At 39.6% G+C, this 26,346-nt stretch overlaps 1 protein-coding gene and 1 pseudogene across 1 annotated transcript; both read left to right on the plus strand.

Annotated features, from left to right (window-relative positions):
• LOC125409558 (mediator of RNA polymerase II transcription subunit 6-like) overlaps positions 1–26,346 on the plus strand; it is a 58,380-nt pseudogene that overhangs the window by 3,542 nt on the left and 28,492 nt on the right.
• LOC125409565 (olfactory receptor 1468-like) lies at positions 5,771–6,712 on the plus strand. Its single transcript, XM_048448725.3, has one exon. It carries the CDS (start codon positions 5,771–5,773, stop codon positions 6,710–6,712), a length of 942 nt encoding a protein of 313 aa, XP_048304682.3.

Consider the following 26,346-nt stretch of genomic DNA (forward strand, 5'->3'; position numbering starts at 1 on the left):
TCTAATATTAATTAATATGCTATGATTGTCCAGCTCATTTAAAAATGTAATGTATAAATAAGAAATGTAAGTTAATAGACACTCATCTATAATAGTCAAGCTTAGAGTCATGTTTGTTAGATTTTTTTTTCTAGATGTATAGAGATATATTTCAGTTAAATAGGTATTCTTCAAATCATTCAGAGACCTTCAAAATATGGCATTTAAAATGTTTTAATAACTCAGGACTTTTCATGACAATGACACGCATCTGCTCCTGGCAGAACCAATTACTTCGAGAGGAAGATGGGTATTGAAGAGGCTCCTTATAGAGTTGGTTATCCATTTGGGCAAGAAAGTGCTCTTGCCTGGACCGTTTGATGAACTAGACATGCAGGATCTGAAGAGAAATGACTGCTGAACTTGACTAAAGATGACACGAAGCTGCAGGGTTCCTGCTTCATGGAAGAGTCTGCCAGACATTTTGCAGGACACAGAAGAAAATGACTGAAAAACTACCAATATATGTGGAACTCTCTTTAAAATTTTCTGCTTCATGGAAAAGTCTTCTGGATACTGTGGGCCAGCAGGCTGAAGATGGATGACCCAAAAGTACAAAAAAACTTTGGATGACTGTCCAGGTAGCAAGATGTCTCTGTCAATTCCAGAATTTTGGAAGTTGCTTAGAATGCACTTCCTGTTTACATAAGTAATACTATATCTTTCTGGAGTCTTTGATGGAGTTGAAAAATATAGTTTTCCTTAGTTATGATAAAAGATAAAGTAGATATAAATATTGTAATTGTGATTCTTGCTTGATAACTGTTTTGTTATATGTAATTTTACTATGTTAAAGTTAAAGCTTTCCTTTTTATTTAAATAGAAGAGGAAAATGGTGTGGAAGGTTCTTCTGTATGTGTTGCTTTTATTGGTTAATGAATAAAAAAACTGCCTTGACCTGTTGATAGGGCAGAACTTATGTAGGCAGGGAAAATTGAACTGAATGTTGAAAGAAGGAAGGCAGAGAGAAAGACAGAGACACCATGAAACAGCTACTGGAGGTAGATATGCTGAAACTGTGCTGGTAGGACATGACCTTGTGGTAATGCACAGATTAATGGAGATGGGTTAAATTAATGTGTAAGAGATAGCCAATAAGAAGCCAGAGCCAGTGGGCCAAGCAGCAATTTAATTAATACAGTTTCTGTGGGATTATTTTGGGACAAAGCTCGCCAGACATCTGGGATGAACAACCGGCCCCTCCTGCAACAGTATATGAAACCCATGTATTACATAAGACAGGCATATTGATTAATGGGATCCAGCTGAAGACCCAGAAAGAAATTCAAACCCTTATGAACTCCCAATTTCTTCCTGGGAAACCAAAAATTCAGAGTGGTTGAAAAAACAAAGCAACTTCAACAATATCTTCAAGGCTGAAGGATCTGTCTGTTGGAAGAGGTTGGAAGATTATAAGAGATTATAAGGTGACGTCAATGAAACAGCAAGAAAGTCAAGACCACGAGGGGTTGATCCATCCACTGAGACAGTGTGCCTGAGCTAATGGTGGCTCACCAAATCCAGCTGGACCAGGACTGAACGAGCATGGGATCAGACTGAACCCTCTGAATGTGGCTGACAATTGAGGCAGACTGAGAAGCCAATGATAATGACACTTTGATTTTATCTAATGCATGTACTGGTTTTTCCAGATTCTATTCTATTTGGATGCATACCTCCCTAAGCCTGGATGGAGGGGGGGTGCCTTGGACTTCCCACAGGGCAGAGTACCCTGTCCTCTCTTAGGACTAGAAGAGTAACAGGGAGGGGGAGAGGATGACTAGGGGGAGCAGGAGAGAAGTGGGAGAAGGGGAGGAAGTGGAAATTTTGAATGGTTTTATTTATAAAGTAATAAACAAATTTTAAAGACAAATAGTTATGTTGAACTGAGATTCTGTATTTGGAAGACATCCCACTGTGTGTGATATTCTATGACCACATTCTACTTAAAAACTACTGTTGGGTAGGTTGAAGATATGGCTCTGTCATTAAAGGCTACAACCAAAACTTTCAAAACTATCCATGGTCTCTTGTGTAAATTTTTGTTGTGTGAGATACTTTAAGTCATTAGCAATGAAAAGAAAGCCTGATAACTTGACGTGGCTTTCTATCAGCTTCTTCATTTCTCTTTTTAACAAAGTGGGTTCCAGTCAAGCAAAAACCTGTTCGTTACTTGAACAGTCAATGGGTGGGCATCTTACCTCTTTTTTTTAGTTTTCTTGTGACTACTATATGTTTATTTGTTTTGTTTGTTGTTGTTCCTTAAATTTTACCTTTCTGAAGCAGAGGAAGGAGTGATCAGTGACTGTAATTGTTCTCCACTAGAGATCTCTGAAGTAAATTGGTCCTAGAAAGTTCCTGGCTAATTATAATGTCTTTAATAAGTTATACGGGATCTGGACTCCTAAGGGATGCAGGACCTCTAAGGCCCAAAATGCCCATAGGGTGGTGTGAGTAGAGAGAGGCAGATAGGCAATTACGGAAGAAGCCACTAGTTCCTGTGCCTGTAAATAAAATAAAGTTGAGCAGGATCCTGAACTAAAAACTTTGAGCACTGGAAGATCTAGGTAAATTCAAGAGAATGAGTTGGTGTCTTGTTCTCAATCCAAATGAACTTTCAAGATCAGACAGAACATTTTTAAAGGTATGATAATGTTCTTCTTTTCTCTGTCTCCCAAGACATCATCATATGAAGAAAGTATTGGTTTTATGCTCATCATATAAGTGCTTTCATATTGATGGTTTCATTATAATTACTCATTCTGGAATTTTCTCTCAATATTATACCATTTCACCACAAGAGCAGTGCTGTGGGATGGAGTTCTCTGCTGTGATGCTGAGCAGTTGTTTATGATACACTGACTTGTACGGTATTAGCAAACTCTGAACAATGTCCTACCTAAGGTGAAGATTAGTTTTGTTGCACAAGTTCATAAATCTGTGCTTTAGTGATAACATCTGTGAATATTCCTAAGAGCACTCCATCAAGGAAGACACCAATATCATGCAGGTAATCATGCAGAAGTACAAGAAGAGCTACTCTTTCAAACTCAGTGCTTCTAGAGAAACTAAGAAAATGTGCAATTGTACCCAGTGTTAGAAGCATATCACTTGGGATTTTTTGTGCTGTTTAACTTCAGAATGGTGGGATGAATATCTAAAGATGGTATGAAGCCAAATGGCCCATCGCTAATAACAGTTGAAAGCAATTTATCTGGCTTCTGATCTGTGCACTTGTTTACGTAGACAAAGGTACTGTACATTAACAAGAGAAGAAGAAACTAGGTATGGTGGCATATGCCTATAATGCCAGTGCTCAAGAAGCAGAGGCTGGAGCACTGCATGTTGGAGGCAAGTCTTCGATACATAGGGGAAGCAGCTTTATATAGAGACCATGATATTTTTCCTACAGTTTTCCCCCTCAGCAATGATAATCCACGATGTCAAAGTGTTCAATTCTAAATTCATCTGGGTTGAACACCGTTAGGCTATGAAGATGCAGGCATTCAGACTTGGGTATAGAATTTCAAGATTCTTGCTTAGACCTCTTGAAGCTTCTCCTCTTTTGTCATCTTAGAGACAAAAAGGGTTCATTAGCCAGTGTTGTTCAGACTCAAAGAATAGTGGGTGTGTGAGTATGGTATGTGTATGTCCTTGCATATTACTTAGTACACAGAATACCAAGTATTTGTGGCTGACAAGGCCAAAATTTGAAGAGCTCTCAAGAATATTGAAGCCCCTGAGAAGAGTAAAGGATGCAGACCTGTATCTAAGGTAAAATATGAAAACACTTAACGAACTGTCTTTTGCTAATTCTTTCATCTGATTGCATAAAGATCTTCACATTATGAAATACTACCTACTTTACTCAAAGGCTACAAATTAATGACACTTTTTAGTGCCTTCATAGCAATCAGTATTTTTCAAAAATTAACATCATGCTTAAATTGTCTTGATGCATAAATTAATCATCACAACAGAATAGACATCTTTGTAATAACTCAAGTGAAGGTTCCAAACTAATGTTGCCATTTCTTTGTCATAGCTCATAAAAATTTTGTCATATCTGTCTATTATACCAATACTAATGACATATTGTGGATTAAAGCATGTGGATATGATTTAGAGTCATTAGTATTACTGAAGTGTGATAAAAATGACTAACCCTCAGCCTGTAGAAATGCAATGTTAGATTTCTGACACTCATTATAGAGTGTAAAATTCAGGATAACTGGTCAAGTCTTTCAATTATAATCAGGATGTTCTCCTTTGTATTTAAAGAAATTTGCATCAGTTTGAGAACCAGGTAACATTGTCCAAATTCATGTTTGATACTGACATTAGTTGGAATTTAAGAATGAATGTAAATGACAAAATGAAACAAAATCTAGTGTGACCTTTCCTTCATAAAGTTTACAATCGATGGGTAGATAGTTGAAAGCAGTGGTCAAATTATTAAGTGCACGGAGTATGTATAGGATGCAAAAGGATTTACTTGGTATGAGGAGACAGGATAAATTTAGCTGTGTATGTGATAAGCAATATCTCTTACATATTAATAAACATGAAATAGACAAAGAGGAAAGAGAAGGGAGAAAATAATAGGCAAGTGGAGGAAAAACTCTAAAATTGGGAGGTGAAGAGTTTTACCACAGCATTGATAAAGAGAGAAATCCAAGTGTTAATGAGAGAACTTAAAAGGAAGGATATGCCTTTGGTACACATGAGATAATGAAACAGCATTAGCGTCCAGATAATGAAATGATGCTTGTGTCCCTGACAGGAGTTTTTTCCTTATCCTCACAGCAACTATGGTAATCTGAAGAACAAATCAGACAAGTGATAATGGAACTCCTGTGTTAGAATCCCACAGTGTAAATGAAGAAAGTTAAAGGAGAAGAGAATGGTCAGGAGACATAGGAATGTGGAGATGAACTGAGTCTGCTTCCGTATTCCAGTAAAGGCAAGATGTGATCCTCATATACAGATATAATCTCACAGTAAGATATGGAATAAATAGGTGAATGAAAAGGGATTCTGTATTATGTATGAGAGCAGTTCAAGGTAAGGAAAAGTGAGTGAATCAAAATTTACAAATTTCTGACCCAAATTTCTTTCACTGTACTATGGGACACTGGAGAAGAAGAAGAATGAGTAATGTTTTAGAAGAAAACAAAGTGAAGACATGACTTTAACATGGGCTTTTGAGTTTCTGATGCCTGTCATGCATGCAATGGAGGGAAGATGATTAGTGAAAGTGAAGCAGAAATCTGTATGTTACAGAGACGTGGATGTCTGAGTTTGAAATGGTAATATGTTAGAGCATGTGAACTTCTTTTGAAATTTATGTAAAATTATGATGATAAAGCTCATCCAAATTTTTCAGGAATACCAATATACAAAATAACACAGAACAAAATATAAATGAACAAAAAACATTACCCAGAATATACAGACAGAAGGACAGAGAATCATTAGTCCATTTATTATATCAGTAGAAATACATAGAACTAACTGTCTAGGAAACTATGTAAAATGGAAATCTGTTAAAGACAACTTTTGAAAAACCATTGATTGTTGTAATGAATATAGACAGATATTTGGAAATTGAGATATAATTATGATAAAAATAAGATACATTGTTGTAGAATATACATCATGAAGATATTTTTACTTTTATTTTTAATTTAAAGGACCCTGATATTTTCTCATTAGGATATTGGAGATAAAAATGATAATGAGCAATCAAACTTTCATCTCTCACTTCCTCCTTCTGGGCCTGAATATCCCACCAGAGCACCGACCCCTTTACTATGCCCTGTTTCTGTCCATGTACCTCACTACCGTCCTAGGAAACCTCATTATCATAATTCTCATTTTACTGGACTCCCATCTCCACACACCCATGTACTTCTTTCTCAGTAATTTGTCCTTCTCTGACCTCTGCTTTTCCTGTGTCACAATGCCCAAACTGTTGCATAACATGCAGAGCCATTGCCCAACCATCCCTTATGAAGGTTGCCTGACACAAATGTACTTTATAATAATTCTTGTAGCATTGGAAGGCTTTCTTCTTGTGGTCATGGCCTATGACCGATATGTGGCCATCTGCTTCCCACTTCATTACACCAGCATCATGAGCACCAAGCTCTGTGTGAGTTTGGTGGTGCTGTGCTGGATGCTGGCCACATTCCATGCCATGCTGCATACCCTACTCATGGCTAGATTGTCATTCTGTGAGGACAATGTGATCCACCACTTTTTCTGTGACATATCTGCCCTGCTCAAGTTGGCCTGTTCTGATACTTACATTAATGATCTAATGATATTTATCGTTGGAGGGATTTTAAGTGTCATTCCATTCTCACTTATCGTTGTGTCCTATGTGCAAATTGTTTGCTCCATCCTAAAGGTTTCATCTGCTCGGGTTATCCACAAGGTCTTCTCCACCTGTGGCTCCCACCTGTCTGTGGTCTCACTGTTCTATGGAACACTTATTGGTCTCTACATATTTCCATCAGCCAATAACTCCAATACAAAGGAGACAGCCATGGCCATGATGTACACAGTGGTGACTCCCATGCTGAACCCCTTCATCTACAGCCTAAGGAACAGAGACATGAAAGAGGCCCTGATAAATGTCCTTTGCAAGAAGAAAATCTCCTTATATTAGCAGCGCTGGGAGTTTTGCTTAAATTTATCTAGTAAACATATGTTATTAATATTACAAAATGTATCTCTGAAATGAAACAAACATTCAGTCCCATACTACATAATATCTACACCACAAACAGAAGCTTTCAAATTCTCTTATGGAATGGAACCTTAGTGACTCGGAAACGCCATACTATTTCTTGTAGGATTCTAGAAAATCATTAGGTAAGATACATTGTTTTATCAGATCACCATACTTTCCACTATTGTTACTGCAAGGTTTTGTGATTTCATGCAAAATTCTGTGTTGGCTGTAGTAGACTTTAAAAATATGAATAAATGATATATAATAATCATCTTAGATTAATGAAAGTATTCATTTCCTGTTTATTTATTCTTCTCTCATGTTGATGCATTCAAGGCTATTCCCTGTTTTCTCTTCTATTAGATGCAGTGTGTAGTTTAATATTGAGATCTTTGATCCACTTTGGTTTGAGTTTTCTGCTGGGTGATAAATATAGATCTATTTACATTGTTCTACATACTGGCATCCAATAAGACCAGTACCACATATTCAAATTGTTTTCATTTTCGTTTTTACATTTCTGGCATTTTTATCATAACTTGGGTATCCACAATGATGTCGATTTATGTCTAGGTCTCTGGTTCTATTCCATTGATCAACATGCCTCTATTTATGTTGATACCACGTGGAATTTAGTACTATAGTTCAGTACTACTGTTTGAAATCAGTGATGGTGATACCTCCAGACTTCTTTTACTTTCCAGGATCATTCTAGCTATCCTGGGTTTTTGTTTGTTTTTTTTTTTTTGGTATGAAACTGAGTATTAGCCTTTCAATGTCTATAAAGAATTGTGTTGGAATTTTGATGCAGATTACTCATGGTAGGATGACCATTTTTACTACAATAATTCTACCAATCAATGAGCATGGTAGATCATTCTGTTTTCTTTTATTGTCTTCGATTTTATTCTTGAAAGACTTGAAGATTTTGTCATACAAGACTTGTACTTGCTTGACTAGGCTTTTCCCAAAATATTTTATATTCTTTGTGGTCTTGTGTTATAGGAAAGGCTGCTTGTTTGTTTCCCAGCTGCCCATCAGCTCAGACATGAAATAATCACACAGAAATTATATTAATTGCAAAACTCTTTGGCCAATAGCTTAAGCATATTTCTGGCTAACTCATATCCTAAACTAATCCATCTCTATTAATCTGTGTATCACCATGTGGCTGTGGATTACTGGGTAAAATTCTGGCATCTATCTCTGGCAGGGCTACATGGCTTCACTATAACGCCACCTTCTTCCTCCCAGCATTTAGTTTAGTTTTCCCTGCCTACTTCTATTCTGCTCTGTGCAGGCCCAAGACAGTTCTTTATTAGCCAATGATATTCACAGCATACAGAGGGGAATCACACATCACCTCTCATTTTTGTTTAAAAGAAAAAGATGGTTTTAACTTTAACATAGTAAAATTTCATATAACAAAACAGGTATCAAACAATAATCGCAGTTATAATGTGTATATCAACTTTATCTTTTATCATAACTAAGGAAAATTATAACTATAACTATAAATTCTTAAACTCTATCAAAGAATCTAGAAGGATAAAATATTACATAAGTAAACAGGAAGTACATTGGAAACAACTCTAAAACTCTAGGATTGACAGAGACATCTTGCTGCCTGGTTACAGAAAACAGCCAGTTCAGGATCTGTAATCGCATTATTAGGATCCTTAGCTATACTCACACTTGTAGATTCCCAGGAGTTTCAATTGCACTGTGTTTCTAGCTCATCCCCAAGATGCTCCCCAATTACAGTTGTCTCTTCTCACATGTTCTCCCTCCATTGTCCCCCAGCTGACCCATACCATTCCTGTCCCTACCCACCCTGAGTCAGTCTTCTATATCTATTCAATTTTCCCTTCCCAGGGATATTACACAGCCCTTGTTGAGCCCTCCTTGTTCATTAGTTTCTCTGGTTCTGTGGATTACAACATGGTTATCCTTTTCTTTACAGCTACTATACATTTATAAGTGAGCACACACTGTGTTCATCTTTCTGTGTATGGGTTACCACACTCAGGATGATTTTTTTAGTTTCATCCATTTGCCAGAAGTTTTCATGATGTTATTGTTTTCAGCAACTGAATAACATATCATTGTACATATTGTGCACACATTTTCTTGATCCATTCTTTGGTTGGAGAACATCTAGGCTGTTTTCAGGTTCTGGCTATTACAAAAAAAATAGCTATGATGTACATAACTGAGCAAGAGTCCTTGTGGTAGGATGGAGCAACTTTTGGGCATACGCTTAGGAGTGGCAAAGCTGGATATTGAGGTAGATTGATTCCCAATTTTATGACAAACCATCGTATTGATTTCCATAGTGGATATACATATTTTCACTCTTGCCAGCCAAGGACAAGTGTTCCCTTGGTCTACAACCTCCCCAGCACACGCTGTTACTTTTGTTGTTGAACTTAACCATTCTAACAGGTATAAGATTGAATCTCAGAATTGTTTTGATTTACAATTCCCCAATGACTAAGAATCATTTCTTTAAGAGCTTCTCACTCAATTGAGATTGCTCTTTTAAGAACATTTTATAGCTCTGTACTGTAGGGTAAAGGGCCAGCCAAGGAAACATACCCTGATCCTGAAACCAAAACAGTGAAAGAAACACACTTTGGCTCCAAAATCAGAGACAAAGAAACACACTTTTGTACTGAAACCAGAGATTGTGAAAGAAAGACACCCTAGTCCTGATATCAGAGCCAAAGCAACATACTCTTTCCCTAGCCAACTCAGTACAAAAGCAATCAGTCTTTGAACAGGAAAAACAATCAGCCAATTTCTGATTTTCTCCAAGTTTAGGACTGAAACTCAACCAATTCCCACCCTGAAAATCTTCACCCCAGAAAAATCTCTGCCCACTAAGAAGTTCTATATAAGCCCTATACCTCTTCATCTGGCAGTTGCCTTTTCCACCATGGCAGAGGCTGACAATGTTCTGGATTTCTTCCTTCCAATAAATCTATCTAATGAGTATTGGCTGAAAACCTACTTTTGCAAGAGAGGAGTGGAACAGAAAAGTAACAATTTTCACTGTAGGAGGAAACTGATACATTTCTGTGAGGGGAGAGCCCCTAAGCAGAAAGAAGCAGAGATGTAACAACTTTAATCCAAGAAGAATTGCTGATTCTCTACAGGGAAACCTCCTTAGCAGAGTAGAGTAGAGAAACAGCAGACATCTCTACAGGTAAAGACCCTAAGCAGAGTGAAGCATAAATGAACTGTAAGGGCTCTCTCAGAGAAGAGTAGAATTGCTACATTCCTACTGGGAAATCATCCCTCTCCAGAACAGAGCTATAGGTATAGCCTCACCTCTGACAGTCAGAATATCTTTCCCTTCTGAACTATAGGTGTACCCTGACACTCAACAGCCAGGACATCTCTTCTGCTAGAGATGCAGCATTTATATGTACTCCATGTTTTATTGGATTATTTATTTTTATGACATATACTTTCTTGAGTTCTTTGTCTATTTTGGATATTAGCCCTCTATCATATACGTAGGGGATGAGTTTTGTCCTATTGATGGTGTTCTTTGCTTAACAGAAGTGTTTCAGTTTCATGAGGTCCCACTTATATATTGCTGATCTTAATGTTTGCACTATTGGTGTTCTCTTCAGGAAGTTGTCTCCTGTTCCAATGTGTTAAAAGTTATTCCCTGCTTTCTCTTATATAAGTAAGTGCATCTGGTTTTAAATTGTTTAAGGTGGTGGATCTGCTTATACTTGAGTTTGGTGCGGGATGATAAATATGAATCTATTTGCATTTTCTACAAGTATAGGCAGAGGCTACTCTTTCATTATCTGGCCAATCAGACCCAAATGATCACACAGAAGTTATATTAATTACAACACTGCTTGTCCAACAGCTTAGGCATATTTCTAGCTAGTTCTTACATCTTAAATTAACCCATTTCTATAAATCTGTGTATTGCCATGAGGCTGAAGCCTATAGGTAAGGTTCCTAAGGTTCCTGCATGTCCTTCTCCTTCAGAAGCTACATGGAATCTCCCTGACTTCTCCTACTCTCTCCATATACATCTCTGTTCTAATTTCCCTCATGTATTTACTCTTAAGCCATTCTCTAAAACAACTTATTCAATAACCAATAAAAACAACACATACACATGCCAACATGCAATTAGACCAGCACCATTTGCAGTTCTAATTGATTGACTGAAGATGCTAATGGGTTGAAGATGCCTTCTTTTTTCTATTGTATAAGTTTGTCTTCTTTGTCAAAAAAAAAATGGGTATCCATGGATGATCTTTTTTTTTAAAGTAATTTTATTAAATTATAAAAAGTTTCCATTTACGCCCCTCTTCCCAACGCCCTCCCACTCCCCCCCTCCCTCTCCTCCTCCCTCTTTGTCCCTAAGGGCAGTCAGAATGGATGATCTTTTTCACATGTTCTTGGATTCAGTTTTCAAGAAAATTTATTGAATATTTTCCCAGGTATGTGATTAAGAAAAATAGATATGTAATTTTCTTTAGTTTTTCAGTTTGTATGGTTGGGTATCAGGTTGACTGTAGCCCCATAAAATAAATACTGCAGTGCTCCTTTTGTTCCAATTTTTTTGAATAATTAGAGGAGTATTGATGTTGGCTTGTCTTTGAAATTCTGGTAGACTTCTGCATAAAAACCATCTGACCTGGGGTTTCATTTGTCTGTGAGACTTTTAATGAATGTGTTTCTATGTAGTAAGGATGCTTGCTGGTTCCCAGCTGCTCAGTGCCAAAACAATTATACAGAACTACAATAATTAAATCACTGCTTGGGCTTTTAGCTCTAGATTCTTTTTTTTTGGCTTCTGATTTATTTATATTTTTTTCGAAGTTTATTAAATTATGAAAGTTTCCATTTCCGCCCCTCCTTCCAACACCCTCCCACTTCCCCCTCCCCCTCCTCCTCCCTCTCCATCCCTAAGAGCACTCAGGGCTTCCAGCCTGTAGGAAGTTCAAGTTCCTCCCCCTTCCCTCCAGGTCCAGGAAGGTGAGTATCCAAACAGACTGGATCCCCAAAATCCAGTGTATGCAGAGGAAACAAGTCCCAGTGTCATTGTCAATGGCTTTTCAGAAAGACACCGGGCCAGCCACATTCAGAGAATCCAGCCACATTCAGAGAATCTGGTTGGATCACGTCCTCCAACGTCCTCGTTCAGTCCCAGTCCAAATGGCCTTGGTAAGCTCTCATTAGATCCGTCCCCTTGTATCAGTGGGTGATAGCATCCTTCGCAGTCCTTATTTCCTTTTTCATTTTCTTTGTCCTTCTGCTCCTCATTTGGACCTTGGGGGGGCTCAGTCCGGTGCTCCAATGTGGGTCTCCGTCTGTATCGCCATCCTTCGCCAGATGAAGGATCTATGGTGATCAGCAAAATATTCATCAGTATGGTTATAGGCCAAGGCCGGTTCAGGCACCCTCTCCTCTGTCCAGAGAACAATCTGGGGATCTATCCTTGGACCTGGGATCCCATATATAATCAAGTCTCCTGTAAACCCTAAAATGACTCCATTAGTTGAAATATATTCTTCCCTGATCCCATATTCATCCTTCCTCTCTCCCCCAATCCCGGTCCACCGAGCTTTAACCCATTCCTCCCCTACTCCCTTCTCTCTAACCCTCTCCCCTTCCAACAACCCTCCCACCCCCTCCCATGCACCCGAGGTTACCTGGGTCTCTTGTCTATTTCCTACCTCCTGGCAGATAGCTAAATAATCTTCATCAGGTTCATCTTCTTATTTAGCTTCTCTAGGATCTCGAATAATAGGCTTAAAGACCTTTAATTATGGTTAGAATCCACTTATGCGTGAATATATACCGTGTTCCTCTTTTTGGGTCTGGCTTACCTCACTCAGTAAAGCGTTTTCTATTTCCATCCATTTGCATGCAAAATTCAAGATGTCATTGTTTTTTACCGCTGAGTAAAACTCTAATGTGTATATGTTCCACACCTTTTTTAACCACTCTTCTATTGAGGGGCACCTAGGCTGCTTCCAGGTTCTGGCTATTACAAATAGTGCTGCTATGAACATAGTTGAACAAATGCTTTTGTAGTATGTTAGGGAATCTCTAGGGTATATTCCCAAGAGTGGAATTGCTGGGTCCTGAGGGAGGTTGACTCCCAGTTTCCTGAGAAACCACCACATTGATTTCCACAGTGGCTGCACAAGTTTGCATTCCCACCAACAATGGATGAGTGTTCCCCTCATTCCACATCCTCTCCAGCATAGGCTATCATTGGTGTTTTTGAGTTTGGCTATTCTGACAGGTGTAAGAGAAGCAGAGAGGGAAATCAGAGAAACATCACCTTTCATGATAGCCACAAATAGCATAAAATATCTTGGGGTTACTCTAACCAAGGAAGTGAAAGACCTATTTGACAAGAACCTTAAGTCCTTGAAGAAAGAAATTGAGGAGGATGCCAGAAAATGGAAAGACCTCCCCTGCTCTTGGATTGGGAGAATCAACATAGTAAAAATGGCAATTCTACCAAAAGCAATCTATAGATTCAATGCAATTTCCATCAAAATCCCACCAAACTTCTTCACAGACCTTGAGAGAACAATAATCAAGTTTATATGGCAAAACAAAAAACTCAGGATAGCCAAAACAATCTAATACAATAAAGGAACTTCTGGAGGCATTACCATCCCTGACTTCAAACTCTATTACAGAGCAACAGTGTTGAAAACAGCTTGGTATTGGCATAAGAACAGAGAAGTCGACCTATGGAATCGAATAGAAGACCCGGGCATTAACCCACAAACTTATGAACAACTGATTTTTGACAAGGGAGATAAAGGTATACAATGGAAGAAGGATAACATCTTTAACAAATGGTGCTGGCATAACTGGATGTCAACCTGTAGAAAAATGAAAATAGATCCATATCTATCACCATGCACAAAACTCAGGTCCAAATGGATTAAAGACATCAACATTAATCCAACCACTTTGAACCTGACAGAAGAGAAAGTGGGAAGTAGTCTACAAGATATAGGCACAGGAGACCACTTCCTAAGCAGAACCCCAGGAGTGCAGACAATAAGAGAAACAATGAATAAATGGGACCTACTGAAACTGAGAAGCTTCTGTAAAGCAAAGGACACTGTCAGTAAGACAAAAAGGTTACCTTCCGACTGGGAGAAGATCTTTACAAACCCCTCATCAGACAAAGGTCTGATCTCCAAAATATACAAAGAACTCAAGAAACTAGACACTAAAACCCTAATTAACCCAATTAAAAAATGGGGTACTGATCTGAACAGAGAATTCACAACAGATGAACTTCGAATGGCCAAAAGGCACTTAAGGTCATGCTTAACCTCTTTAGTGATCAGGGAAATGCAAATCAAAACAACTTTGAGGGGATGTTTTTTTCTGATCCAGTCTATTCGGTGTTCTGTATGCTTCTTGCACCTTCATAGGAATATCGTTTTTTAGATTGGGAAAGTTTTCTTCTATAATTTTGTTGAATATATTTTCTGGGTCTTTGATCTGCCGTTCTTCTCCTTCTTCAATCCCTATTATTCTTAGATTTGGTTTTTTTATTGTGTCCCACAATTCCTGAATGTTTTGTGATGAGAATTTGTTGGATTTGCTGTTTTCTTTGGTCAGAGCGTTTAATTTCTCTATGGTGTCCTCAGAGTCTGAGATTCTTTCTTCTATCTCTTGTATTGTGTTGGTAATGCTTGTTTCTGAAGTCTCTGTTCATTTGCCTAGATTTTCCATAGCCAGTCGGCCCTCAGTTTGTGATTTCTTCACTGACTCCATTTCAGTTTTCAAATCTTGAACTGTTTCCATTACCTGTTTGATTGTTTTTTCTTGGTTTCCCAGAATTTCATTTACGGATTTACTCATTTCTTCAAGCTTTTTGGTATATTTCTCTTCCATTTCTTTACTCATTTCCTCAATCTTTTTGTTATACTTATCTTCCATTTCTTTATGGCAGATTTTCACCTCCTGTTTAAGTTCCTCTATTATTTTCATATAGATCCGCTTAGAGTCGATTTCTTCTATTTCTTCTGGAGTAGGGTGTTCAATTCTTCTCATTTCGTGCTCCCTGGATTCTGGAGATGTCATGTTGCCTTTCAGGTTGTTGGAGGAATTCTTGCATTGGTGCTTGCCCATCTCCACCTCTCTGGATGAAACTCCTCCGCACTCTCTAGATAGAACTTCTCAGCACTCTCTGGATAGAGCTCCTCAGCACTGCAGCTGGGATAGCTGGCCTTCCCAGGGCCCAGGATACAAGAGTGCAGCGTTAGTGGGGGCAGGGAGGGGTCCGGTGAAACACAGAAGACCCTGCCGCAGAAGCTGAGGGGGGAGGGGCTGTGCTCTGTTCCCGGGCTGGCCGCCCAGGCTAGCACCCACTCACCTCTCTGGGTAGAACTCCTCAACACTGCTACAGGGATAGCTGGCCTTCCCAGGGCCCAGGAGACAAGAGTGCAGCGTTAGTGGGGGCAGGGAGGGGTCCGGTGAAACATGGAAGACCCTGCCACAGAAGCTGAGGGGGGAGGGGCTGTGCTCTCTTCCCGGGCTGGCCGCCCAGGCTAGCACCCACTCACCTCTCTGGGTAGAACTCCTCAGCACTGCTACAGGGATAGCTGGTCTTCCCAGGGCCCAGGAGACAAGAGTGCAGCGGTAGTGGGGGCAGGGAGGGGTCCAGTGAAACATGGAAGACCCTGCCGCAGAAGCTGAGGGGGAGGGGCTGTGCTCTCTTCCCGGGCTGGCACCCAGGCTAGCACCCACTCGCCTCTCCGGATAGAACTCCTCAGCACTGCTACAGGGATGGCTAGTCTTCCCAGGGCCCAGGAGAAAAGAGTGCCTAGCTCTAGATTCTTATTGGCTAACTCTTACATATTAAGTTAACACATTTCTATTTATCTGTGTATCACCATGTGACTGTGGCTTCTTCCTGATTCTGCCTCCTTTCTCCCACCATTCATCTTAGTTTTCCCAGCCTAGTTCTGTTCTTCCCTGCCATAGGCTCAAAGCAGTTCTTATTCATTAACCAATAAAAAGCAGTACACAGACAGAAGGACCTCCCACACCATTTCTATTTCATTGAGAGTTATAGTTCTATTTAAATTGTTTATCTGATATTGATTTATCTATGTAAAGTGGTATCTATCAAGAAAATTGTTCATTTCTTTTAGATTTTCCAATTTTGTGGAGTATAGGTTTTTTTAAGTATGACCTATGATTCTTTGGACTTCTTTGATGTCTGTTGCTATGTTCCCCATTTTGTATCTGAAGTTTGTTAATTTGAGTATTCTCTTTATTATTCCTTTTTGTTGGTTTATTTAAAATTTGTCTCCAGTTGATATTTGCAAAGAACCAACTCTTTGTTTGGTTGGTATTTTATATTATTTTCTTTCCTACTATTTTATTGATTTCAATCATCCAATTACTTCCTGCTATCTACTCCTCATGAATATGTTTGCTTCTTTTTGTCCCAGAGTTTTGTTCTAGAGTTTTCATGTGTGCTGTTAAGTTGCTAGTATGAGATCTAATTTCTTTTTTTTAAAAAGTAATTTTATTAAATTATAAAAGTTTCCATTTACGCCCCTCTTCCCAACACCCTCCCACTCCCCCCCCCTCCTCCTCCCTCTTTGTCCCTAAGGGCAGTCAGGGTTTCCAGCCCTGTGGGAAGTTCAAGTTCGTCCCCCCTCCCTCCAGGTCCAGGAAGGTGAGTATCCAAACAGACTGGATCCCAAAAATCCAGTATATGCAGAGGAAACTAGTCCCAGTGTCATTGTCAATGGCTTCTCAGAAAGACTCCGGGCCAGCCACATTCAGAGAATCTGGCCACATTCAGAGAATCTGGTTGGATCACGTGCTCGTTCAGTCGCAGTCCAACTGCCCTTGGTAAACTCTCATTAGATCCGACCCCTTGTATCAGTGGGTGATAGCATCCCTCGCAGTCCTTCAACATTTCCTTCGTCCTTCTGCTCCTCATTTGGACCTTGGGGGGCTCAGTCCGGTGCTCCAATGTGGGTCTCCGTCTGTATCGCCATCCATCGCCAGATGAAGGATCTATGGTGATAAGCAAAATATTCATCAGTATGGTTATGGGACAAGGCCGGTTCAGGCACCCTCTCCTCTGTCCAGACACAATCTGGGGATCTCTCCTTGGACCTGGGATCCCATATATAATCAAGTTTCCTGTAAACCCTAAAATGACTCCCTTAGTTGAAATATATTCTTCCCTGATCCCATATTCATCCTTCCTCCCTTCCCCCCATCCCGGTCAACCGAGCTTTCTCCATTCGTCCCCTACTCGCTTCTCTCTAACCCTCTCCCCTTCCAACAACCCTCCCACCCCCCCCCATGCACCCAAGGTTACCTGGGACTCTTGACTATTTCCTACCTCCTGGCGGATAGCTAAATAATCTTCATCAGGTTCGCCTTCTTATTTACCTTCTCTAGGATCACGAATAATAGGCTCAAAGACCTTTAAATTATGGTTAGAATCCACTTATGAGTGAATACATACCGTGTTCCTCTTTTTGGGTCTGGCTTACCTCACTCAGTAAAGCGTTTTCTATGTCCATCCATTTGCATGCAAAATTCAAGATGTCATTATTTTTTACCGCTGAGTAAAACTCTAATGTGTATATGTTCCACACCTTTTTTAACCACTCTTCTATTGAGGGGCACCTAGGCTGTTTCCAGGTTCTGGCTATTACAAATAGTGCTGCTATGAACATAGTTGAACAAATGCTTTTGTAGTATGCTAGGGAATCTCTAGGGTATATTCCCAAGAGTGGAATTGCTGGGTCCTGAGGGAGGTTGACTCCCAGTTTCCTGAGAAACCACCACACTGATTTCCACAGTGGCTGCACAAGTTTGCATTCCCACCAACAATGGATGAGTGTTCCCCTCACCCCACATCCTCTCCAGCATAGGCTATCATTGGTGTTTTTGACTTTAGCTATTCTGACAGGTGTAAGATGGTATCTCAAAGTGGTTTTGATTTGCATTTCCCTGATCGCTAAGGAGGTTGAGCATGACCTTAAGTGTCTTCTGGCCATTCGAAGTTCATCTGTTGTGAATTCTCTGTTAAGTTCAGTACCCCATTTTTTAATTGGGTTAATTAGAGTTTTAGTGCCTAGTTTCTTGAGTTCTTTGTATATTTTAAAGATCAGACCTTTATCTGATGAGGGGTTGGTGAAGATCTTCTCCCAGTCAGAAGGCAGCCTTTTTGTCTTACTGACAATGTCCTTTGCTTTACAGAAGCTTCTCAGTTTCAGTAGATCCCATTTATTCATTGTTTCTCTTATTGTCTGTGCTGCTGGGGTCCTGCTTAGGAAGAGGCCTCCTGTGCCTATATCTTGTAGACTACTTCCCACTTTCTCTTCTATCAGGTTCAAAGTGGACGGATTAATGTTGATGTCTTTAATCCATTTGGACCTGAGTTTTGTGCATGGTGATAGGTATGGATCTACTTTCATCCTTCTACAGGTTGACATACAGTTATGCCAGCACCATTTGTTAAAGAGGCTTTCCTTCTTCCATTGTATACCTTTAGCTCCCTTGTCAAAAATTAGGTGCTCATAGGTTTGTGGGTTAATATCTGGGTCTTCTATTCGATTCCAAAGGTCGATTTCTCTGTTCTTATGCCAATACCAAGCTGTTTTCAATACTGTAGCTCTGTAATAGAGTTTGAAGTCAGGGATGGTAATGCCTCCAGAAGTTCCTTTATTGTATAAGATTGTTTTGGCTCTCCTGGGTTTTTTGTTTTTCCATATAAACTTGATTATTGTTTTCTCAAGGTCTGTGAAGAAGTTTGATGGGATTTTGATGGGGATTGCATTGAATCTATAGATTGCTTTTGGTAGAATTGCCATTTTTACTTTGTTGATCCTCCCAATCCAAGAACAAGGGAGATCTTTCCATTTTCTGGTATCCTCCTCAATTTTTTTCTTCAAAGACTTAAAGTTCTTGTCAAATAGGTCTTTCACTTCCTTGGTTAGAGTAACCCCAAGATATTTTATGCTATTTGTGGCTATCGTGAAAGGTGATGTTTCTCTGATTTCCCTCTCAGCTTCTTTATCCTTTGTGTATAGGAGGGCCACTGATTTTTTGGAGTTGATCTTGTATCCTGCCACGTTACTAAAGGTGTTTATCAGCTGTAGGAGTTCTTTGGTAGAGTTTTTGGGATCACTTATGTACACTATCATATCGTCAGCAAATAACAAAAGTTTAACTTCATCCTTTCCAATTCGAATCCCCTTGATCTCCTTATGTTGTCTTATTGCTATTGCTAGAACTTCAAGCACTATATTGAAGAGGTATGGAGAGAGTGGACAACCTTGTCGTGTTCCTGATTTTAGTGGAAAGACTTTGAGTTTCTCTCCATTCAATTTGATGTTAGCTGTCGGCTTGCTGTATATTGCTTTTATTATATTTAGGTATGATCCTTGTATCCCCAGTCTCTCCAACACCTTTATCATAAAGGGGTGTTGAATTTTGTCAAATGCTTTTTCAGCATTCCAATGAAATGATCATATGGTTTTTTTCTTTCAGTTTATTTATATGATGGATTACATTGATAGATTTGCGTATGTTGAATCAGTCCTGCATCTCTGGGATGAAGCCTACTTGATCATAATGGATAATTTTTCTAATGTGTTCCTGGATTCGGTTTGCCAGGATTTTATTGAGAATTTTCGTGTCGATATTCATGAGTGAGATTGGCCTGTAATTCTCTTTCTTGGTTGTGTATTTATGTGGTTTTGGTATTAAGGTAACTGTAGCTTCATAAAAGGAGTTTGGCAATGACTCTTCTGTTTCTATATTATGGAATACATTAAGGAGTATAGGAATTAGCTCTTCCTGGAGGTTCTGGTAGAATTCTGCATTGAAACCATCTGGTCCTGGGCTTTTTTTGGCAGGAAGATTTGTGATAACAGCTTCTAATTCTTCACGACTAACAGGTCTATTTAGATTGTTCACCTGTTCTTGGTTCAACTTTGGTAAGTGGTACTTATCTAAAAAAATGTCCATTTCTTTTACATTTTCCAACTTTGTGGCATATAAACTTTCGTAGTAAGATCTAATGATTCTCTGAATTTCCTCTGTGTCTGTGGTTATATCCCCCTTTTCATTTCTGATCCTATTAATTTGCATGTGCTCTCTCTGCTGTTTGATTGGTTTGGATAGGGGTTTGTCAATCTTGTTGATTTTCTCCAAGAACCAGCTTTTTGATTCATTGATTCTTTGGATTGTTTTCTGTGTTTCTATTTTATTGATTTCAGCCCTCAGTTTGATTATTTCCAGTCTTCTACTCCTCCTTGGTGAATCAGCTTCTTTTTTTCTAGAGCTTTCAAGTGTGCTGTTAGGTCTCCAATGTGTGCTTTCTCCGTTTTCTTTAGTTGGGCACCTATTGCTATGAACTTTCCTCTTAGCACTGCTTTTATAGTGTCCCATAGGTTTGAGTATGTTGTGTCTTTGTTTTCATTAAATTCAAGGAAGACTTTAATTTCTTTCTTAATTTCGTCCTTGACCCAGGGGTGATTTAGTAGTTGACTGTTCAACTTCCATGAGTTTGTTGACTTCCTGGGGGTAGCATTGTTGTTGAATTCTAATTTTAATCCATGGTGATCTGACAAGACACAGGTGGTTACTAATATTTTTTTGTATCTGTGGAAGTTTGCTTTGTTACTGAGTATGTGGTCAATCTTCGAGAAGGTTCCATGAACTGCAGAGAAGAAGGTATATTCTTTCCTATTTGGGTGGAGTGTTCTATAGATGTCTGTTAAGTCCATTTGATTCAATACCTCCAATAAATCTCTTAATTCTCTGTTTGGTTTCTGTCTGATTGACCTGTCCATTGGTGAGAGAGGAGTGTTGAAGTCTCCTACTATTAGCGTGTGTGGTTTGATGACTGCCTTGAGTTCTAGAAGAGTTTCTTTTACATATGTGGGTGCCTTTACATTAGGGGTATAGATATTCAGGATTGAGACTTCTTCCTGATGAGTTGTTCCTGTTATGAGTATGAAATGTCCATCTCCATCTCTTCTGATTGATTTTAGTTTGAAGTCGATTTTGTTAGATATTAGAATGGCTACACCCGCTTGTTTCTTAGGTCCATTTGCTTGGAAAACCTTTTCCCAACCCTTTACTCTGAGTAGGTGTCTGTCTTTGTGGTTGAGGTGTGTTTCTTGTAAACAGCAGAATGTTGGATCCTGTTTTCGTATCCAATCTCTAAGTCTGTGCCTCTTTATAGGTGAATTGAGTCCATTGATATTAAGAGATATTAATGACCATTGGTTGTTGACTCCAGTCATTTTTTGGGGGGGTAATAGAGTGTATGTGTTTTCCTTCTTTGAATTGTGCTAGTGAAGGGTCGTTAGATGTCTGAATTATTGTAGTCAGTGTTGGCAATGTTGGATTCCTTGGGATGTAATTTTCCTTCTAGTATTCTCTGTAAGGCTGGATTAGTAGTTATGTATTGTTTAAATTTGTTTTTATCCTGGAATATTTTGTTTTCTCCATTGATAGTGAACGAAAGCTTGGCTGGGTAAAGTAGTCTGGGCTTGCATCCATGGTCCCTTAATTTCTGCAGTACCTCTATCCAGGACCTTCTGGCTTTCATGGTTTCTATAGAGAAGTCTGGTGTAAGTCTGATAGGTTTACCTTTATAGGTTACTTGACCTTTTTCCTTTGCAGCTCTTAATATCCTTTCTTTAATCTGACTGCTTTGTGTTTTGATTATTATATGGCGAGGGGATGTTTTTTTCTGATCCAGTCTATTTGGTGTTCTGTATGCCTCTTGCACCTTCATAGGAATATCCCTCTTTAGGATGGGAAAGTTTTCTTCTATAATTTTGTTGAATATATCTTCTGGACCTTTGATCTGCAATTCTCCTTCTTCTACTCCTATTATTCTTAGATTTGGTTTTTTTATTATGTCCCATATTTTCTGAATGTTTTGTGATGAGAATTTGTTGGATTTGCTGTTTTCTTTGGTCAGGGCGTTTATTTTCTCTATGGTGTCTTCATAATCTGAGATTCGTTCTTCTATCTCTTGTATTCTATTGGTTAAGCTTGATTCTGTAGTCTCCGTTCGTTTACCTAGATTTTCCATATCTAGCCGGCCCTCAGTTTGTGTTTTCTTCACTGCCTCCATTTCAGTTTTCAATTCTTGAACTGATTCCATTACCTGTTTGATTGCTTTTTCTTGGTTTCCCAGGGTATCATTTACGAATTTACTCATTTCTTCAAACTTTTTGTTATATTTGTCTTCCATTTCTTTACTCATTTCTTCCATCTTTTTGTTATATTTGTCTTCTATTTCTTTAAGTGAGTTATTCATACCCTGTTTAAGAGACTCTATTGCTTTCATAATGACACTGTTTTCCACTTCTTCCGGAATAGGGCGTTCAAGTCCTTCTGTCGTAAGATCGCTGGGATCTGGTGTTTTCATGTTGTTTTTCAGATTGTTGGAGGAATTCTTGCCTTGGCGCCTGCCCATCTCTTCCTTCAGATGCTCTCCAATGGCTCTTCCCTCCGCTGGGTCTTCTTCTACTGGATTAGTGCCCCTTGCTATCCAGGAATCACTTTGCCTGCAGTCTTAGCTTGCTGCAGGCAGGCTATTAGAACAAAGGGACTTCCTTCCCTTTGCACTCACCACCTGCCCCGGCCCGCGGTGCCCACCCCGGCTGAGATGGAGGAATTTAAGCCCCGAAAAAGAGAGAGAGGAGGGGAGGGGTTCGAGGCCGAAAGCTGGGATGGCGTAGCAGGAGAGAGGGATTAGCTGGGGGAAGCTGCCCCTTTGGAGTAGCCAGGGAGATAAGGATGGCGGGAATATTGTGTGTTCCCTAACCGGACTTGTATGGCGGTCAACACACTTACCCCTCCACAGGATCAGAGCCCCTTGCTGGTCAGAAGACTCCCTGCCTGCGGTCTTAGCTTGCTGCAGGCTGGCTATCAGAACAAAGGGACTCCCGTCCCTTTGCACTCACCGCCTGCCCCGGCCCGCAGTGCCCACCCCGGCTGAGATGGAGGAATTTAAGCACCGAAAAAGGGAGAGAGGAGGGGAGGGGTTCGAGGCCAAAAGATGGGATGGTGTAGCAGGAGAGAGGGATTAGCTGGGGGAAGCTCCCCTTTGGAGTAGCCAGGGAGATAAGGATGGCGGGAATATTGTGTGTACCTAACCAGACTAGTATGGCGGTCAACACACTTACCCCTCCACAGGATCAGAGCCCCTTGCTGGTCAGAAGACTCACTGCCTGCGGTCTTAGCTTACTGCAGGCTGGCTATCAGAACAAAGGGACTCCCGTCCCTTTGCACTCACCGCCTGCCCCGGCCCGCGGTGCCCACCCCGGCTGAGATGGAGGAATTTAAGCCCCGAAGAAAAAGAGATTTAATTTCTTTCTGGAGACATTTAGTACCATGAACATTCCTCTTAGCATTTCTTTCATAGTGTCTCATAAGTTTGGGTACATTGTGCATTAATTTCCACTGAATTCTAGGAAGTATTTAACCTTTACCTTATTTCTGCCTTGATTCAGCAGTCAGGCAGTAGAGTTGTTAACTTTCCATGTTTTTGTAGGCTTCCTCTTGTTTCTGTGGGTGAGATATAGCTTTAATACATAGTTTTATGAAAAAATATGGGAATTATTTCAATTTTCTTTGTATCTGTTGAGACTGATTTGTCACTCAGTATATACACAAGTTTGGTGTAAGTTCAATGAGGTTTTTGAGAAGAAAATATGTTCTTTTGTGTCTGGGTAAACTACTCTGTAGATAAATGTTAAATCCACTTGAGTCATAATGTCTATTAGTTCCAGTTTAGTTTTTGTAAAGATGATCTTTTAATTGGCAAGAAGAGGTGTTACAGTCTCCCACAATTAATGGGTGAGACTTGATGTGTGATTTAAGGTTTTGTCAATCTTCTTTTACAAATGTGAGTTTCTTTGCATTTGAAGTATAGAGGGATAGAATTGAAATATCATCTTGGTGAAATTTCACTTTAATAAGCTTCAAGAGCCCTATCCCATCTCTTTTTATTGATTTTGGTTTAAAGTCCATTTTGTTAGAATATAGAAGGACTACACCAGCTTACTTCTTAGGGCCATTTCCTTTAAAAATCATTTTAAAACCTTTTACTCTAAGGTAATGTCTATCTTTGATGTTTAAATATGTTTCTTGTATGCAACAGAAGGAAGAATTCTGTTTTCACATCCACTCTTTTAGCCTCATTTGAGAATTGAGTCCATTGAAATTGAAAGACATTAATGACCAATTATTATTAATACTTGTTATTTTGTTGTTGGTCATGGTAATAGAAGGAGTTGATGTTTTCTTACTTAGGTTTTCCATTTCTAGGATTCCCTAGGTTTGTACTTTCTTTACTGCTTCTATTTCCATTTTCAGGTCTTGAAAAGTTTTATTCACCTGTTTGTTTGTGTTTTCCTGGATTTCTTTTAAGGATTTATCACTTCCTTTTCAGGGGACTCTATCATCTTCATAAGATTGGTCTTAAGTTCATTTTCTTGTGCTTCAGCTGAATTTGAATATCCAGAAAATGCTGTAGTAGGATAGCAAAGCTCTGTGGTGCCATGTTGTCCTGCCTGTTGTTGATTGTGTTTTTACACTGGTCTCTAGGGATCCGGGCTTGTGGTAATTATAAGTTTACATTCTAATTTCTGGGTTAATCTTTGTTGGATTGATCTTTTCCCTTGGTTTCTGTTTCCTTTCTGTTCTTCTGGCCTGAGTGGCCTGTGGTGCTAGTAATCATGGAATCCTCAGGTCCACTAGGGTGTCTCTGCTGGTGTTTTGGCAGCCTGGAAGGCTTCTGGGGTTTTGAGCCCCAGTGTTTTCTCAGGGGTTCTTGGGGTTTGAGGTTATTGGCTCTGGTGTGGCCCTGAGGTTTTGGGTACTGGAGTTGCCTCTCTGGTTCTGGAAACTGACATGGTCTCCAGTAGAGCTGTGGGCTTCTGTCAGTGTTTTGGGTGGGATATGAAGGAGAGGAGAAGGTTGTGCTATTGGAGGAGTTGAAAACTTCTGAGAAAGCATTGGATGTCACCTGTCGGGGTCTTACCTGGACATCTGGATATCTGCATGGCTTCCATTGGGATTCTCATGAAGTTGTGGACTGTAATATTGTAATATTTTTATTATAAAGGAAAACAATCCAGCATGAAGTTTGGAAATGCTCCCAAAGACCCACACAAAGCTGTGAAGCTATTGGCTGTTGGTGGCAACTAGGGGAGGGAGAATCACTTTTCTTTGATTGGGACGAGCCTCAGGCCCCGAGACAAAATTATGGGGCAATCCAGCAATCTGTCCCCCAACAAGGAAATCTATACAGGACCTTTTCAGAGAACCCCCAGGAAGTACAGGGCTCAACCTCAGTTCTTCCATATACATGGTTCTGACACCTGAAATGTGGATGTAAGCTCTCCCCACAGGGCTCTATGGGCCTTTACCAAAAGGCATTGTAGGATTATTTTTAGGAAGAAGTAGCTCAACTATGCAAGGGATCGTTGTGGCTCCTGGAGTCATTGATGCTGATTTTGAGGGAGAGATCAAGGTGATGACTCACTCACCAAGTGGAGTTTTTGTAGTAAAAGCAGGTCAGAGGCTTGCAAAATTAACTTTACTTCCTGCGGTGCAAACCAATAACCAGAGTAAGAAAGAAAAGAAAGGAAAAGATGGATTTGGTTTGTCTGATGTATATAGGGTACAAGTCATAGGTCTTCAGAGACCAGAACTCACTTTGTTTATAAATAGAAACATATTTTCTTGCCTTCTAGATACTGGCACAGATAGTTCAGTTATAACCATCAGCCAGTGGCCGTCTAAGTGGCCAAAAATGGAGACTATATTACACAGCTACAAGGAATTGGTCAGACTACAAATCCTGAACAGAGTATTAATGAACTACATTGGAAAGATGGGGAAGACCATGAAGGAACTTTTAAGCCATATATTATTCCTTATTTACCGTGAATTTATGGGACCGAGATATTATGTCCAGTACGGGGATATATTTATATTCCCCCAACACAGCTGTTACTAATCAGATGTTTCAACAAGGATTATTACCTAATCAAGGTCTAGGCAAGAATAATAAAGGAAAGATTGATCCTATTGTGCCTGATGGTAGACTTCCTAGAGCAGGATTAGGGTACTTTTAGGAGAGGTCACTGAAAAATCTGCACTCCATGCAGACCCAATAGTACGGAAAAGTGATGTACCTGTATGGGTAAATCAGCGGCCTCTAACACATGAAAAATTATGAGCTGCCCAGCAGTTAGTGCAGGAACAGCTGGATAATGGACACATTTCACCATCTAATTCACCATGGAATTCTCCAATTTTTGGTATTAAAAAGAAATCAGGAAAGTAGAGATTGATTTAGGATAAGGGAGGTTAATGCAACCATGCAGCCAATGAGAACATTACAACCAGGGCTGCCTTCTCCTATGGTGATACCAAAGAGTACACATAAAATTATTTTAGACTTAAAAATTTGGTTTTATACCATCCCTTTGGTGTCACATGATTGCCAAAGATTTGCTTTTAGTATTCCCTCA

The sequence above is a fragment of the Myodes glareolus genome, chromosome 9, assembly GCF_982192425.1.
Source record: "Myodes glareolus chromosome 9, mMyoGla1.1, whole genome shotgun sequence".
In the NCBI taxonomy this organism is placed as follows: Eukaryota; Metazoa; Chordata; class Mammalia; order Rodentia; family Cricetidae; genus Myodes; species Myodes glareolus.